Source organism: Macrobrachium rosenbergii, chromosome 26, assembly GCF_040412425.1.
Source record: "Macrobrachium rosenbergii isolate ZJJX-2024 chromosome 26, ASM4041242v1, whole genome shotgun sequence".
NCBI classification, from domain to species: domain Eukaryota; kingdom Metazoa; phylum Arthropoda; class Malacostraca; order Decapoda; family Palaemonidae; genus Macrobrachium; species Macrobrachium rosenbergii.
In genome coordinates this window covers 3,656,370-3,675,313 of record NC_089766.1, presented here as the reverse complement: position 1 = coordinate 3,675,313, position 18,944 = coordinate 3,656,370, and the positions used below count along the sequence as shown (strand labels likewise).

The following is an 18,944-nucleotide window of genomic DNA, read 5'->3' as shown; positions in this document are numbered from 1 at the left end:
TGTTACAAATGTCGAATGTCCAGTAGAGTTACGGTGTTTGTTTATAGTAATTTCATTCGTTTTGTGTATTTGCTCAGGCTCTTTTTATCCCAGGTTTCATTCATAAAAATTCTTGGTTCATTGACGATCTTAATACGTAGTTGTCTGTCCAGTCCATTCACTGTCAGTTCTTAATAATCAGTATATACAAAATGAATTCATAAGAATATTAATTTTTAAAATAAATAATATTCCCTCCTGTAAGCTTTATCACTTGCTATTATTTTATAGAGATAAATTAAACTGGCGTTGCAGCTTCTAAGGTTCATCCACGTAGGATTTCCGACATCAGTAAATATATCAGACTGCTGATAAGTGTACCCATGTTGGCTTCGTAAGTCTCACTGTGACCCCTAGTGGCCCATACCAGACTAATTTTCAGGTTAAAATTCTTTATTTTATTTGATCAGATCATACAACCAAAAGTACTTAGTCATTTATACACTCTGTGATACTGTCTTCACTATCATCATCATAATCATCATAATCATATGGCACATTATCACAAAATTCACTGTCAAAAAAAAAATGCTTAAGCTTATGACTGCAGCTTAAGCTTCTTTCGAATTTCGGGTTTATCTGAAAATACCCTCGATTCAGTTTTACTTCCTAAGCTTGAGAATCAGCAGATTTGATGACTATACATATATATATATATATATATATATATATATATATATATATATATATATATATATATAAAGTAATAGGTAAGTAAATAACTACGAAAACTCATAAGAAATATTCACATTCAAACAAACAATTTACTTATATTCTCTGGACTTTCCTTGGCTTATAATCTACAAGTGCAACTGTACTTATCGTACACACATTCAGGGACTGTCATCCCCACTGGAGCCTCAAGAATGATATCTTTCGTGCGCTGGGACCTAGGGGTTTTGGGGGGGGGGGGGAAGTTGTATAGGAAGGTCCCTTACAGTAGAGCAAAGGAATCCTACAGACTCACCAAATGAGTTTCCAGAATCCTTCGTATACGAAGCATTGAATAGGACTGAATGTCATTTGGGTAATTATGAAGTTTTCCCGTGGTCGTCTTTATGCCTGATGTTCATGTATGTATGTATGTATGTATGTATGTATGTATGTATGTATGTATGTATAACTGAATCACGAAAATATGGAACGTGATGAATATATAAATAAAGATAAAATCTGCTAAGTAAAGGACGAAAGAGTCGAAAGGCCTTGGAGCACTCCAGTGTTTCCCTTTCCTTCGTGGATTTTATCACCTGTTTTCACTTAGATTAATTGGCACCAAAAAGTTTCCCCTTCAGGTAACCCAACCAAGTACTGACCAGACCCAACGTTGCTTATTTTGAAATTTCCCTTTGGGTATTCACACCACTCTGGGTTACAGGTATGGAAGTGTGTAGAAGTGTAAAATGTAGCCATAGGCGAAAAAGATTGAAATATCAACCCAGCGTGAGTATGCGCAAGATTGAGGTGAGTGGTGCAGTGTTTGTAAGATAGAGGTGAGTGGCGCAGTGTACATAGGGGAGTTCCGCTAGTAAGTATGAATGTGATAATGACCATTATATTTTTTTTTTCTTGAGAAAAAGGAAAATATGCTTACACATATATGTCATCTCATTGTATATTCTATTTTTTTGGACATAAGTTACCTGTAACCACATACTCTTAAATCCGTGCATTATACATGTATACGTTTAAACATTCATAATACGTAACTATACAAAGAAACACAACAAACGTATTTAATGTAGCCATACACAAGAATACGGCGTTTGTAGTTGAGATTTACGTCTAACTCAGGAAATTCTTAGGAAGTTCGTACTCGAATAAGTCCAAGTCCTCTTTAATCCACTTGTAAACGTCCTTCTTCAGTGCCGGAGGAACTTCACGGTAATACCTGGAATAAAAAATAAAAGTAAGAAGTTTTTAAGCTTAATTTGTGATTGGTTGGTCATTATAAACCATTTTCATTTTTGCGTAAAAAATCTTTATAATCTCTTCTCTTTTAAGTGGGACCCCCTTATCACAACATTCTTGTCTATCAAGTACCTGAGTCGCTGGGTAGGTCAGCAGAGAAGGTCATTCAACAGTAACTACGAAACCAAAACTATGAGAACATTGGCCCTAAGGTCACGGCCCTAAGAAAGATGAGTGGATGACCTGGGATGACCCAGTTTTATCAGTATTGAAGGTAATTTCACTGCAAATACTAAACCAAGATTTGAGAACAGACCCAAAAGTCACGACTCTAAGACAGATGAATAAATGACCTGAGATGACCCAGGTCACTCAGGTAATATCTCGGACGCTCCAGCGACCTGAAATGACCCATGTCACTCAGATAATATCCCAGATTCCCCAACATCCTGAGATGACCCAGGTCACTCAGATTTCATTCTCCAGCCGAATATGTGACCTGAGATGACCCAGTTATTTCTGATAACATCTCAGACATTCCAGTCACAACTTACTGGAAATCCTTGTACATGGAAGCAGCCACGTTTGACCTAAGCTGATTCATGGAGGTGTCAGGGTCAGCCGGAATGCCCAGGGCCTTGAAGACGTAGGCCAGGTCCTCAGAAAGGGTCTCGATCTTCGTGACGAAGTGGTAATCGAAGTGGCAGGGGCAGCAGGTGGTGTGATAGGGTCTCCTGAAGGCGCAGAAGTTTTATTTCTATATTATTTTTTATAGTTGTTACAGGTATATAGGCAATATTTCAAAAGTCATGAATATACAGTGTATAGTTTAATATTCTTTTAGAAATAAGTGTATTTATGTGTGTATTTTGCTGTGTCGAGATTAATGGTTGTATATGTATATATATATATATATATATATATATATATATATATATATATATATATATATATATATATATATATATATATATATATATTTACAGGAGGCTTCACTTTCTCCCCATTAAATTTAATAGCACCTTCTCATTACACAAGTATTGTTTATGAGAGCAGAAACCTCACGTTAACGTAATGCCATTCTCCTGTCAAGAAAAAATATATATATTTATATATACATATATATATATATATATATATATATATATTTATATATATATATATATATATATATATATATATATATATATATATATATATATATATATATATATATATCGTCTTCAGTTTATGTCGAAACAAACCACTTATCTTTTAATTATCTCTATCTCATCTCCTCACTTAATTAACTTTGCTCTAACAAAAACCACAGTCAGAAGTCCAAAAATATTGCTTCAATAAAGATTTTTCTTTTTGTGGCAGAGAGAAGGTTACAACAAGTCCTTCCGCCAGAGTGACGGGTTTGCACTCTCCAAATCGTCCACTCTTGGGATGGCCTCCATGAGAGAGAGAGAGAGAGAGAGAGAGAGAGAGAGAGAGAGAGAGATTGTGTGCGTCGAGTTAGATGTATGAATCGAAAGGAAATGTTCCTTTGTAATGTTTAATGTTTGCAGATATTTTGATTTCTCTTAGCTTGGAGAGAGAGAGAGAGAGAGAGAGAGAGAGAGAGAGAGAGAGAGAGAGAGAGAGATTGTCTGCATCACATGAGATATATGAATCAAAAGGAAAAACGTCATTTTTTATTTATGGCCATTTTTGGATTTTAAGTCTCTCTCTCTCTCTCTCTCTCTCTCTCTCTCTCTCTCTCTCTCTCTCTCTCTCTCTTTATTGTTATTTATTTGTTCATACTAACCAGTGAGCATCTGGCGTCCCTATCTCGTGCTGGTAAACCACAAATCTTAGGAACTGTGGGAATGACAACTTGGGCCTGAGGAAGTGATACAATCTCTCGTATTCTTCGGTGGAATACCTGCAATAGAATACACATTTAATACATTATCTTCTGTATGTTTTGGAGAGAGAGAGAGAGAGAGAGAGAGAGAGAGAGAGATTGTGTGCATCATGTCAGGTGTATGAATCAATAGGAAAATGATGAAAATATTCTATGCAATTTTTTACGTTTACAAATGTTTTGGTTTCTCGTTGCTGAAGAGAGAGAGAGAGAGAGAGAGAGAGAGAGAAAGAGAGAGAGAGAGAGCCTTGAAACTGACGTTGATACCAAGCAATAACTCAGGAAACTTATTAAAACTTTCCTCCACTACCATTTCGAGGCCATGGGAATTATGGGAAATGATGTAAACTTGTGCATATTCTGGTGATTTTAATTTCCCTGTCCTTTGAAGATTTCCTCGTCGATTTTCCTGTGCCTGGGAAAAGGATTTTGGGTTAATTGTTTAATGTCTGGGAAGTGGTGGTTGTAGATGTATCAGTTGTTTTCGTATAAATGCTGGAATATTTTATTTTAGGATATCTGAGTAATGGGATTTCACACACACACACACACACACACACACACACACACACACACACACACATATATATATATATATATATATATATATATATATATATATATATATATATATATATATATATATATATATATATATATATATATATATAATTATATATAAGTATATATATACACATATTTACATATATATACATGTGTGTGTACATATATGTATATATACAGGTATATATACTGTATATATAATATACATATATACATACATACATAAATACATACACACATACTTACGCACACACATACATACATACACACATAACTCCTCACATTTTTCCCTGGTAACTCTCTTGCAGTCAAGGTTATATATTTCAAACCTGGCGTTGTATTTCGGCACGAATTCAAATATACATCTTGAGAATCCGTTAAGCAGCATTGACTCGAGTGACATCTGAAATTATATTGAAATATTTTGATTCTGGTTCCTCTCGCACGTTCAGAACACCTTTTCATATTGAATTCGATATTTCCGATATTTTATTTTCTCTTTCCCCCGCGCCTAACTGTCTTTGCAAGCAAAATCAGAGGTTCAGAGTTAATTTAAAAGATAAATTTTATTTTTAAGAAGTTATCATTTCTGTTCAAGGCTTGCTACACGTGTTTAAAATCTTATTTTGGTAATAATGATGATGATAATATTAATCTTTTTATCATCAGCGTTGGTGGCTGCGTGGCAGGACTGAATTGCCGTAATATATTCTTGCTGTTTGTTATCTGCTCACATTTCATGCGTTATGTTTCTCAAGTTGTTGGGCTATAAAATGTACGTGCATGAAATTAAGTGGTCCTGTCCACGCTCTTTCTCGCTCACGCATGGGCAGTATGCATATATTATTCCAAGGCAGAGCGATTTGGATATTAAACGACATTTGTAGCTTAATGATTGTGTGTGTGTGTGTATATGTGTACTTGTGTATATGTATATATATATATATATATATATATATATATATATATATATATATATATATGTGTGTGTGTGTGTGTGTGTGTGTATAGGAAACTCTATATATAACACTGACACACTGTCAACCCAGATTTTATTCTCACACTCTATCCTTATTAAACTCTCTCTCTCTCTCTCTCTCTCTCTCTCTCTCTCTCTCTCTCTCTCTCTCTCTCTCTCTCTCTCTCTCAGTAAGGGACATTAAGTAATTTTAGATGGCTGCTCTAAAGTTTAAACGTCCCATAAAAATTTTATTACGAGTTCATTAAGCCATTAGAAACACTTATCAGAATGATCGGTGTTCCTCTCATCATTGAACCTGAACATATGATGTTTAATTACGCAGTGGGTGAGAACGCGCTTTGCTCTGCAACTGTAGATGCCAATATGTGCGTGCTTTGCTCTGTAACTGTGGAACATTTGCATTTTTCGCTCTGTAACTGTAGAGCAGTTTCGCTCTGTAGCTGTAGAGCAAGTATGCGCGCATCTCTCTGTAACTGTAGAGCAGTTTCGCTCTGTAACTGTAGAGCAAGTATGCGTGCTTCGCTCTGTAACTGTAGAACAGTTCCGCTCTGTAACTGTAGAGCAAGTATGCGTGCTTCGCTCTGTAACTGTAGAGCAGTTTCACTCTGTAGCTGTAGAACATGTATGCATGCTTCTTCGCTCTGTAACTGTAGAGCAATTTCGCTCTGTAACTGTAGTGCAGTTTCACTCTGTAACTAGAGCAAGTATGCATGCTTCACTCTGTAACTGTAGAGCAGTTTCACTGTGCAACTATAGAACATGTATTCATGCTTCTTTGCTCTGTAACTGTAGAGCGCATGAATGCTTCGCTCTACAAAATTAATCAGTGTTAAATATTACATTTTCAAACATTACTGCAGATGCACTTCAGATGATCTGAAAAAAACGAATTGCAAGCACTTCTTATAACTAAATTAACTTAATTTTATTTGTTTAGTTGAAACTTATTTCTTATACCTTTTAGAAATTAATTTGAGGCTTTCCTTTTATCTTACCTTACGCTAGGGTCGATCGGGTCCTTCATGCCCACCTTGAGGTGGGTATCAGAGGGCACTTTGTCGTTGACGAACAGGGCGGGCATCCAGAATTGGTAGAATCTGTCGTCCCAGTAACTTCCTGCTATCCGCTTGTGTTAGGAAAACAAATTAAACTAAATCAGTAACAACAGTAATAATAATAACAACAATAATAATAATAATAATAATAATAATAATAATAATAATAGTAACTCACTGGTAGGAATAAATATTAAAATGTTAGGGATCACAGTTGATGTAATTACGAGGAATACCTGTCAAAAAGTAACTTAAAACTTCTGGAATTGCAAGTTTCTTCATGTCCAGTGGCCCACTAGTGTGTAGTGACTGTCAGGTGCATAACTCACTGCGTAGGTTTGCGGGAGGTGCTTGCAATACTCTTTACAAGCTCGGGATTCGAACTCAAGCTCATGATTCGAACTCATGTGTTCTAACGAGGGGGTAGAGCATGCTTAGTATAACACCATGAGGCCCATTTTATGCATATATATATATATATATATATATATATATATATATATATATATATATATATATATATATATATATATATATATATATATATATATATATATATATATATATATATATATATATATATATATATTATATATATACAGTTTTTAATGTTCGTACACTAAACAAATGATACGTCATTATTTTCTTTCCAGTAATAACTCACTATATGTAAGCTCGTCAGCAAAACTAAGGAGCCTTATGGTGAATTCTTTGGCGGAATCACTGACCTCATAAGTCGAGTCGAAGATTCTCAGGTGAACTCACCTTGCGTTGCCTGTCCTCGAACTTTGGCCTGTGTCGGGGCATCGGCTTTCCTCCTTCGTACTTGTTCCGGTAAGCCGAGACCAGTCGAGTCAGTGGATGTCTGTAAATGAAAATCAATTTGAAAGTAGCTGCAGTTATGGTAGCCAATTGTTGTTATTATTATTATTATTATTATTATTATTATTATTATTATTATTATTATTATTATTATTATTATTATTATTATGCAGAAGATGAACCCTATTCTTATGGTACAGGCCCACGGGGCCACTGACCTGAAATTCAAGCTTCCAAAGAATATGGGTCATGTTAGAAAATAACACACATGATAGACCTTGCCAAGTTAAGGCAAGGGTATCTTAAGAGACACTGCAGCCATTATGAGTCAGTGCCTCTAGATAGGTGGACATAATATATAGATTGATTATCTTATCAGACTGGCGTGACAGGTTCAGAGATGCTGCCAGTCGAATGGAAAGGCCTATGATTTTGTGACGTTAAAATGTTATCCTTTGTAGATATAGATATGGACATTAGGACACCAGTGCAGCCTGCTCTGGAGAAGCAGTGGTCTACCAGACATGCCCATTTGAGCTGTCACTTGTGTACCTAGATGTTTTAGACTTAAAACACTGTACAGATTTGGACCATATTACCTGACTGTGATGATTTTGTTCGAGGCAACTACGTTTTCTAAGACAGTCTCTCTCGGCTGACTCAGGAAAGCTCTCCAGATGACGTCATCTTCCATAGACTGGTTGAAGGGCGGGCCCTTGTTTACACGCCTGAGATGTGCTCGCCAAGTGGAGGATCCAGCCTGGTTATGAAAGCAAATCACTCAGACATACTTATCTGTCTTTCTTTGTTTTATTTATGTGTGCACTTCACTACACATCCCTTAATTTCCTACGAGATCTAATAATACTGCCAAGATGGTTAACTGACAGCTGTTTTAGGACTGAACACAAACAAATGGCTGTGTTAGGCATTGCGTGTGTATTGCTAAATTGATTCCTGTGTGTTAGCAGGTTTGTGAGAAATGGTTTCAATTAGTCCAATGACCTCTTTCTGGCTCTAGTGCAAAATTTTATCATCTTTTATTGATATATTGCTCCATGTGTCACTACGCTTAACCCTGAGTTTTTCAGTGTGAGGTGATTATACGCATAATTAAACCCTGGTATTCACACCTAGGTTATATAATGTCAGACTGATGGTTTTAGCCATAAAACACAAAGTTTGTTTTATTCTTCGTGAATTTGAAATTTTCAGCGAAACTCAGAGTGTGTGTAAGAGTAGTTATTTCAATTTCTTTTTTGCTGTCCGAAGAAGAAAAATGATAAAAGCAGTTGTTTTCACAGTACTGAGAATTTTCCCATGAATTTGTACATTTATTCTTCTTGAACTTTTATTTTTCAGTCAAATTCAGAGTGTAAGAGTAGTTATTTCATTTTTTTTTTTTTTGCTGTCCAAGGAAGAAATATGAATAAAAGCAGTTGTTTTCATAGTAATGAGGCTGTCTTAGTAAATAGTGACCACTACCAACCTTAGCAATAGTGCAAACAGTGGCGTTGTACTGGTAGAACATGCCAACTCGGTTGTACAGCACTGAATCGATATGACACCAACTGAATCGTGGTTCCGTGCACAGTTCCTGGACGTGGTTCCTCCGCCGTTCCATTCGAATCTTGGCTTCCAGTTCCTTTTCATCCAGGATCTCCTGAATGGACGAATTCTGCGGAACCTCGACTTCCCACCGGATGTTTCGGATCAGACCAAAGTTCAACTTTCCCTGGAGTGTTTCGTTAATTTTCTCAGGTGGAAAATTGAAGAGGAGTTGTCTTTTGGCCATCCATGTGTTCAGCTGTTCGGGCTTTCTGTCTCTGCTGTAAATGTAGTATATCACGACTAAGAAAATCGTGAAAGCATATACAGGCAAGGACCTCAAGAACTTGTAAAACTTCCGGAGTCTGACCATTGTAGATGGAACGATAACTCAGCCTGAAAGGGAACATTGAAAAGGTCATTTTTAGAGTCATGTGTGGGCGAAATAAAGCAAAAATCAACTAACAGCAAGCAATTGGTGTTCCTAAATACCCAGCGTCCATTCTTATCATGCCAAGGTCATTGCAGATGATTGTTTGTAGGTATGAATATCTGGAACGATATAGTTTTGTTAAAATTATTCAGGTAGGTGACTTCAAATTAGCATACACGAAATTTGCCCCGTAGGGGGTATTACCGTCAGTGCACCTCATGCGGTGCACTGTAGGCACTACTTATATTTCTTTTCAGCGTGCCTTCGGCCCCTAGCTGCAACCCCTTTCGTTCCTTTTACTATACCTCCTTTCATTTTTCTTCCATCTTACTTTCCACCCTCTCCTAACAATTGACTCATATTGCAACTGCGAATTTTCCTCCTTTTACACCTTTCAGACCTTTTAATGTCAATTTCCGTTTTAGTGCTGAATGACCTCATAGGTCCCAGTGCTTGGCCTTTGGCCTAAATTCAATTCAGTACATGAAATTTAGCACTGGACTTGAGTACGGTTATCTCCTGAGACAGTATAATTAATGCTGTTTTTCTGAATGACTCTCCTCCTCTGCCGCTCTGTATCATAACAGGCACTTGACATGGCTGGAACAGTTGGACTTTCAACTCGAGGTCTTACTCATTAATGTGAGATCTAGACCACGTCCTTGCTGGAATATTATCTCTGCCATGGAGTCTTCCAGGACTCCATGACTTGTATTCTGGAATTCCCCTGATTTCTGAATATCCAGTCTTAGAAAAATGTTTTTTTGAACATTATCGCAGTCATTGCAAGCTCTGTAGACAACGTTTTCGCGTCACATTGCACAGGTAAAGTGGCTAGTTTGGTGGAAATCAGTGTGTACAGGGCCTAGCCATATAGAACGGCCTTGTGGTCCCACTGGTGGGTTTTCTATGCCTGAATTTCATAATCCATCCTTGTATCCTAGGCACATACTCATTGTTTTTGACATGGAAACGGAATTTTAGGCGAATTTTGCTTTTATTTTTTTTCTTTGTACGTATTTTTGTCACATTTCATAGCTTATGAGTTAGAATGCATGATGCGGTGATTAAGGTATGTGCTGTGATTGCAATACTGGGAATAATTTATAGAATAGAGTAGATTGGTTAGTTTGTGAGTGTTTAAATATATATGTATGTGTGTGTGTGTATATATGTCTGTGTGTGTTCCTGGAAATGTTTCCATATATTTATTACAATTATAAGTAGTTCTGTGATAGCTTTTTCCTGGATAATAACAGAAATAACATTTATGTTCTTAACTGACTTACATTGCAAGTCAATAGGTAAAGCAAAGACACTTGGCACTATTTTATAGATGTTAAACACGAAATATCTCAAACAGATATATGTCCTCACCACAGGAAAAAAGGTCTGAGTTTTTACATTTTTGTTTTATTCACCCTGTCCTGTTTAGTTTCCCAGTTCTCTTTATAGGCTCAGTCGTATCCTGAGTTCAACCTTTGTAGGACCACTTAAAAGTCTAAATGTCATTGGATCCATTAAGACTTTCGTTCAGCCACGCCTCGTTTAATTGAACCTGACTGGATCAGTGTATTAGTTTCATGGCATGGCATATCAGCGTGTGTGTGTGTGTATTTGCTTTAATAATACACACTACTTGCCTGGTCGTGATTCGTATTCCCTTTACTGCAACCCCTTTTTTTACTGTACCTCCTCAGATTTCCTTCTATCTTACTTTCCACCCTCTCCTAACAATTGATTCAAAGTGCAACTGCTTTGAGGTTTACCTCCTGTTACACTTTTCAAACCTTTTGCCCTCAGTTTCTCTTTCAGGGCTGAATGACCCCTTAGGTCCCCAGCGCTTTGCCTGCGGCCTAAAATTGACATTCCATTCCAATCCTACCTGTACTTGCGTGTTTATGAAATTCAAAATCCACTCGTAACGCTACAGAGATGATGGGCCGTTACAAAGTACTCACCTCGCACTACCGTCGCCTTCCGGATGCCAGAAGTGATTACACTGAAGTTAAGGGTTTGAGCTTGACATTTGACTGAGCGGTTTCCGAACAGCTGTTTTGCATCGTCATTAAATTTAGGACTTTTAATGATTTTTCTGGGCGCCACCTGTGGAATTTGGTGGAAAGTTATATATTTTTTATTGAAATAGCGTCGTTACTTGATGGAAATGGTTGAGGATGGCTCAGAAGTCACATCTGTTATTATTATTATTATTATTATTATTATTATTATTATTATTATTATTATTATTATTATTACTAGTCAGCCTTCAAGGAACAGACTTCCATTGCTAAAATAAATAACTACAGTAGAGTTTTTATTACACGTAGGTTATCAGCTGCTTAGCTCCTCCAAACTTTTACATACCTGTTTGTCTGTTGTCAAGTGACAGTTTGTAAAATTAAAAAATACTGATTGATTATTTTTATTTGTTTTAATTTCTTGTGCTGTGACTTTGTGCTTTAAGGCCTAGACCAGATTTTGCCGGGTAGACCATGCTGCATCTTATTGTTATAGATTTGGTCATATTCGTAGAGAGCGTAGGTAATTTTCTTTCTCTCTCTCTCTCTCTCTCTCTCTCTCTCTCTCTCTCTCTCTATATATATATATATATATATATATATATATATATATATATATATATATATATATATATATATATATATATATATATATATATATATATATATATATATATATATATATATATATGTGTGTGTGTGTGTGTGTGTGTGTGTGTGTAATGGGGAAGGCATGCACTTCTTATTATCTGTCTGTTGTACTGCTTGCTTTCACTTCCGTAGGAACAAGTTGCTCGATATTTAACTATGCTGGAACTTCGCTTATCGTGCTCAGATGTCGGCTATCTTTCAATATTCCATAAGTTCTTCCTTTATTAATTTTGGTTAAATGAAATTTGTTTCCCCTTTATTACATTTATTTAGTCTTTAAACTGTACAACTTCTCCGCCATTCAATGGGTAGCAATGACCGAGTCTTTATCTTAAAAGGCACATCGTAAAATTCGTGGACTTAGAATTTCACTTGTACTATGGGCATTCAGAAATTTTATATAAGTTCACAAGTCTGTTCGAGCTTTCACAGTCACCTCTCCACACATCTCGCACACTCCCTGCCCTGATGCCTTTTTTTTAACTAACTCTGCTTCCAGAGCCTTCGTATATATGGGTATGGGTTCGATGCCTAAATCTGGTATAATTTCCCTAGTTTCGTCCAGATGGGCTTCCCTTTTCCATTAATGTTTCACGTTTATTTGTCTATGCAATCCGTTCAACGGTTGTTATCGAGTTAACGTTATGTTGTGCGAGAGGTCACCGGGCGAGGTCAAGATCTAAATTAGTTCATTTTTTTGCCCAGCGCGGTACGGGTAAACACTTCTAGTCACTGGCGACGAACGGTTAAACTCGGCATCTGTTATCACTTAGTTTTCGTTAACGTCTTTTTTGTTTTTGCTATCTCTGTCTTTATCAGTGATTTTCTGTATGCCCTTGTGCGTATATCGAAATAATTAGTTTATTGAATTATAGACTCGTTTCTATTATATATATATATATATATATATATATATATATATATATATATATATATATATTATATATATATATATATATATATAATCTTGTTATATTTCAGTAGAAATATACTGTAATCTTGTTCAGATTTGTATAGTTAAACCTATTTCTTGAGTACGCAGCTGCATATTCCCTGTGCACGGCCTACCCAAAATAGACCTAACACAAGGAAAATAAATATTTATCACTTACCTTATGGTCTTCTTCCCTAAACCCAAAGGCAATTCTCTTCTACTTTTTCCCACCACGAAGGCACTGCCTGACCCTCGTCTTTTATCTCCTGTGAAAACAAACAGGTGCTAAAATGCTTGTCAAATCTCCCGCGCCTTGATAAGCGCACGGACAATAGGGCGGGCGAGGTCATGGTGGTACTCTTTTGTTGTCAGGTCATATCTGTTTAGTTTTGACGCCTTGGGTATGTTGTTGTTTGTTGCTGATGGGTAAGAGGTCATGTCAGGTCAGGATAGTCATTAGTCTGTTCGTTGCTAATGGGTAACAGGTCATATTAGGTCATGATATTCATTAGTTCACGTTGTCTATATATTTTCCACATTGTTATAGTAATGTTTATTGTAGTTTTACTGTTTTCCACTTAATTATAGCAATGGTTGTTATAGTTTTACTTTTGTAACATTGTAAAATCTGGGTTTTGTCTTGCTCATGTCGTCTGTACGTGTTAAATTAGTAAATTGTGCAGAGGAAGTACCTTAATATTTTATGATTTGTTACTGAATTTCATATCAGTACCTTAACAACATAGGCCTACGTACGTACATACATTCTCAGTTAATGTATTATTTATAAATGTATACGTATGTATGTGTATGCATACTCGTTTCACCGCAGATGTAAACACACATGCTTCACCAGTAACTGCCTGGTACGCCATATTATCTCCGTAGGTATGGATTACACAAGGGTATATACCTAGTTTCATTGTATTCGCGTCTGTGACTTCCCTAAGCCTCTCTCTCTCTCTCTCTCTCTCTCTCTCTCTCTCTCTCTCTCTCTCTCTCTCTCTCTCTCTCTCTCTCTCTCTCTCTCTCTCTCTCAGTGTATGACTGACAATCACTTTTCCCCGTCTCCATGAAAGTTCGTTCTATCTTGCGAATGTGCCACTCACGTGATGTTGGAAAAGGTATAATCTGTGGAACAGCTGTTCATGTCACAGAAGATTCTGGTTTCAGTTTTTAAAAAGTTTTCTTTTATTGTTCACATTTGCATTTTTCTTTAAGGCAAACGGTAATGGTGCTGAGACAAGACTGGCTGAAGTTAGTATTATTGTTGCTGTTATTTTTTGTTGTTGTTTGTATGGTAGTCAGTGATCAGTTTTGTTGCCAATCCGCAATGCTGCGTTATATATATAACAAATCATTTCCACTTTCTGAACGTGATTGGTATATCCTATTCTTACCCGCAACTCCTTGGACCGTGGCTTAACTCACCTAAGATAAGTATAAATAAGCAAGGCAAAGTTTGTCTCAGGCAGGCTAAGCTAAACCGGAATGAACTAAGGAAAATTCAGTTAAGACATTCAAACCACATTTCAGGTAAATCATACCGTGCCCTGCGTAGCCTAATGCAGGTTCGCATGAGAACTGGATTGAATGGCATGGAGTGATCTGGTTCGAGGGGGGAATGGGCTGCATTGGGGCCGGGGGACCCCGGGGAATAAGCATGCGTGTGTAGGCGGAACGCATGCGTGAAAGTAATGTTGCGGAAATGTCCAGCTTTGTTTGAAAATGTAGCAGAACTGTTTAGCTTTTGTTGTATGATTTTTATGTCGGTGTACTTGGCCGTAAGCAGACGGTTTTGCTGACAGATATCGTATACCCTAAGCCTATATTATTATCATTTCTTCACACGATATTGAAATTGTATATTAGTAAATACCTTTTAGTTTGAAAGAATTCTAGATCTACTTATATATTTATTACAAGAACGTTGCGAGTTAGCATATCTTCATTGTCAGAGAGAGAGAGAGAGAGAAATTGCTATCAAATGCATCATCATCATAATATAATGAACTCTTGTCCGGGAGTCGTGATCAAAAAGTAAATATTATTAGTAAAGGATTCCTGTTTGGCTTTGTTTTCCAAGTGTCATTGGCCTCAGTAATAGTTGAATTTCTTCAGATGTTAATCTATAAGCATTTTAGCTTAGGATTTATTACTAATCAAGCTGGTGAAATTGCTGAACAATCATCATGTGCTTGACAGTAAAAGTGTAATTTTGTTTGATGGTTTCATTGCACAACAAAGACTTGAGAATCTTCCGTTTTGAATACCTTCCTGTTATTAAGGTTTTTATGTTCAGTCCAAACTTAGAACTTAATGCTGATTCTCTGTAGTAACATCCTTTGATTGTTATTTCTTTTGTACGTGTAAATACAAGCTGTAATTCTGTTTTATTTATTTGAATTCTCTTCTTCTTGGCAGTCTTAACTTCGGCAAAAATTAGAGAAGAAGAAGAAGACGCCGACGGATTTTGACAGTTATCGTAAACACGTGACTTTGTTGTCGCCAAATTGCCAAATAAAAACAATAAATTGCAAAATATCAACGAACAATGTAAAAACATAAACGTAAGTAATAATAGAAATATGCTTATATACTTATTATCTTTTAAACAGACTCATTTTCCCATTCATGTGAAATAAAGACCGATTTATCTCAGGGTACTGAACCTTTGTACCTGGGAATGACGGATGCCAATTGGTAAATAATAGACTCCACTCCTTTATCATTCCGGATACGCCGTCTTTATCACTCATTTACATTCGTGTTTTGCCGGCATTCGGTGGGTTTCTGCTATCTACAAGCTTGTAAGTTCTGGTTTAATGTGGCTTACAGGGTTTTTCTTGTTAATATTTAGTTTATATTATTGTTTTTTCAAATTTACTACCGTCTTTTGTATGTTTGTGACGCCCCCTTATGTCTTATTGTACCGTTCGGCATGTTTTAGTGAAACCTTTATTAAGTAAAATATAAAAAAACTTTTCCTTTAAATTAGTAAAACTTTATGGTAAAGCTCCAAAGTTAATACTCTGTGGTTTAGGTCCGTGCAGGATAGCATAAGTTTATACTGTAGCCCTCTAAGTAATGCTGTAGAGTAGCCTTGTACACTCCGTTCTGCAATGCACAATGTCACGTTTTATTCATTTTTTTGGGTGGGCCGGAGTCCAGGGACGCAAAGCCACACAGGTTAAGTTCAGGCCAAAGTACCCAAGATTTAGGATGGGTTAGGTTAAAGGAAGGTCAGGTTAGGCCGTACCACAATCTTCGTTGCCTGTTACCAGGGGCCTTGCTAGCCTGAGTCAGAATCATAGGCTATATGTGCTAGGCTACGTTTTCATGTAGGCTACACATAACCCTACCCAGTAGATGGAATTGCTGTAGCCTAGGGGTATATAATATATTTTTTAGTTACTCTTAAGTTGAGGGTAATTTGGCTAAGGTATGACACGTTAGTTTTTACCAGGACAGAGTGAATTAGCAACAGTTTTAAGTAATGATGACTGTGGTTCTTTTCTCATTACACCTAGAGCATTCTTGTCAGTAGCTTTGGAAATTTAATAGATTATGGAAGGGGGCTTGTAAATATTCTAAATCCCTGTTTGAACATTCCCGCATTAAGTTATGCATTTGTGATGTCTTTGCAATTTTCTTGGGTGAATGTAATGTACGCAGAGTCATTTTTCCTTAATGATTTCTCGATATGTCTCAATAGGACATGGCACCCTATGTAGTTTTTTGTTTTTTTCTGTTTAGTTTTAGTTTTACTGTACAGTTGAACCATATATTCTTTCAGCTCCATGTCTTGTTTTGAGCATATTTCACCATTAATGCACTCATTTTTATTCCCCATCTAAAACTCATCTTCTACTGTGGTCATCCCATAATTTTGTAAGGATCGTATGTTCGGAGAGAATCAGTCTGTCCTACTGTTATTAGGCAATTTTTTTATGAATTATTGTGTATTTTCTTTATTTTCTAAAAGTGCAGTGTTTTTTTGACATAATACGACCATAGTACTTGTATCCTATACAGCATGACCTAACCTAGGTTGGATATATAAACTAAATATATGAAGGATATTTCTATTTTCTTCAATGATTGGTGAACTTGCATTATTGCTTAACTTTTTTGTTTTCATTTTCAGAAAATTACGTCAACGTCACTATGGGGACGTTGATAGCAATTTTTGCACTCCTTGGATTTGTTGGCACTGAAGCTGTAGCCATAAATTCCACATGGGGAGGTTTGTATCCAAGAGAGTCAGCTTCTCGAGAAGTTAAGTCACTAGATGGGTTGTGGAACTTTCGACTAGCACCTCTCCAAGACCCAGACCAAGGTTTCCGTGAAGAATGGTACTCCCAGCCACTTAGCCTGGTATTGTATCAGATTACTGTAGTTGTTTGAAGTAGGAGTTTACTTTGTTCAAAAATACTATAATTATAATACTGCATTACCCGTCTCTGTTATTCCTTTGCATGCTATGACTGTTGTGTGGTTGACTTTGATAGAAACCTTTTGAGTTTGCAAGCCGTGTGTGCATCATTGCCTCTTTAATTGTGGTAACCTTTACTGCATATTTCAGAGTGGGCCAGTGATATCAATGGCAGTTCCAAGTAGTTACAATGACGTGACTCAGGATAAAGAACTTCGAGATCATATTGGATGGGCATGGTATGTCTACTTACTCATATATATCTATACAAGGTTAAACTGAATGTTTATGGTGCGCCATGTAAAGTCCATGAATTTTCTACTGTGTTAAGCCCTGGAAGTCCTGTCAGATCAGTGGAAGATGTGGCATAGCAAAGCTTTATAGTAAAGTTCTAAAAATGAAATTCATTCCAATTGTGGAAGATGTGGCATAGCAAAGCTTTATAGTAAAGTTCTAAAATGAAATTCATTCCAATTAAGTATTTTGTCTTAAAGCTTATTGTTCAGTGAAAAGATTATTTTTAAGGAAGGAGCTTTAGCCTTTTGGAATACAGTATTGTGGTCTTATTAGACAAGAAATTAAAATCTTAAGATGCCTTGAAAAGGGTACCGTAAACTTTGCTAATTTTTTATTGTTATGAATCTCTTTTAGGTATGATCGCACATTCATAGTGCCCCAGCGCTGGCAGGCTGACAAACAGAGAGTCGTTTTGCGTTTGGGATCTGCTCATTATAATTCCGTGATTGTAAGTGTACTGTTTTTCAGGTTACCTTTATAGAATTTTTTTGTCTGTCCTGTAAGGTTGTGATTTATTATTAAACAATTAATATCACGTCTAAGGATATAGTAAAAAATATTAGCCATATAATTAATGTATTTTCTTTCAAATGTGAAGATTTGTGTAAACTAGTGATACCAGTAAAGAAATTGGTGTAATTTTTTGTGTTGAGCACAGGTAAAAGTTATATTCCAAGATATTTAATGTTGTGTATGTCCAGATTTTCTTGGTATCAAATTGAAATTAGTTGCAGTGCTAGTTGTATGTGATTCAGCTAAATCATGTTGGAGATATTTTTCATATGTATTTTTGTTTAAAGTATGTTTCACATAAAGAATGCATAATACTAGATAAGTAAGGTGTATTTATTTTGTGTTCGTAATGCATATAGGCAGTGCACATTAATTTAAGGCAGTACAGTAATAGGTGCAATACTTATGTATGCTTTACTGTATATCATCACAGTACTTGAACGGAGAGTTACTAACTGCACACGAGGGCGGGCATCTTCCAATTATGGCAGAAATAACCACTGGTTTGGTGTATGGTCAAGAAAACCTCGTTACCGTGGCTATCAACAATACGCTCACTCCTACCACTGTGCCCCAAGGAAAAATAGTTTTCAAGGATGACCCAACCAGGTAAGAAGCCGCTTGCCTGCTTTTGCAGAGTACAATGTAAGCAGCTGCATTTATCGTTTTTAAAATAGGTTTTTGTACCCGTCTTTCAAGAATATTCATCTTAGTAGCTCATGCTGGCACATCGAAACCGTATATTAAACATCGAGAAAAAAGTGTTCTGTCATTTTGCAAACTGATGAAATTGATATTTGTAAAATTTGGTTTTGTTGTAGATCAGGTTCTGTATGATTTGGAGCCAC

General features: G+C 36.4%; 2 protein-coding genes across 27 annotated transcripts in view; one reads left to right on the top strand and one right to left on the bottom strand.

The window, feature by feature from the left end:
- The window catches only part of LOC136852937 (beta-glucuronidase-like), a 38,607-nt gene that overhangs the window by 4,841 nt on the left and 14,822 nt on the right, over positions 1-18,944 (top strand). For 8 of the 26 annotated variants that reach the window (XR_010857275.1, XR_010857273.1, XM_067127921.1 and 5 more), the window contains exons 1-5: positions 15,533-15,661; positions 16,999-17,228; positions 17,437-17,525; positions 17,938-18,031; positions 18,530-18,705. Coding sequence is in view for 23 of the 26 variants with exons in the window: in XM_067127921.1 (XP_066984022.1) it covers positions 17,019-17,228; positions 17,437-17,525; positions 17,938-18,031; positions 18,530-18,705 (569 nt within the window). In the remaining 3 variants the exon portion in view is untranslated. Of the gene's footprint in view, positions 1-15,275; positions 15,422-15,512; positions 15,662-16,998; positions 17,229-17,436; positions 17,526-17,937; positions 18,032-18,529; positions 18,706-18,944 lie in introns of those variants that run through there. The other 18 variants (XM_067127942.1, XR_010857274.1, XM_067127922.1 and 15 more) reach the window with 7 other exon arrangements.
- On the bottom strand, positions 1,639-11,340 carry LOC136852940 (carbohydrate sulfotransferase 9-like). The gene is made up of 8 exons (XM_067127947.1): positions 11,207-11,340; positions 8,754-9,208; positions 7,864-8,024; positions 7,208-7,307; positions 6,383-6,513; positions 3,743-3,859; positions 2,505-2,684; positions 1,639-1,930 (listed from the first exon to the last, which is right to left on the bottom strand). The coding sequence occupies exons 2-8, from the start codon at positions 9,183-9,185 to the stop codon at positions 1,825-1,827; spliced, it is 1,227 nt and encodes a 408-aa protein (XP_066984048.1). The 5' UTR covers positions 9,186-9,208; positions 11,207-11,340; the 3' UTR covers positions 1,639-1,824.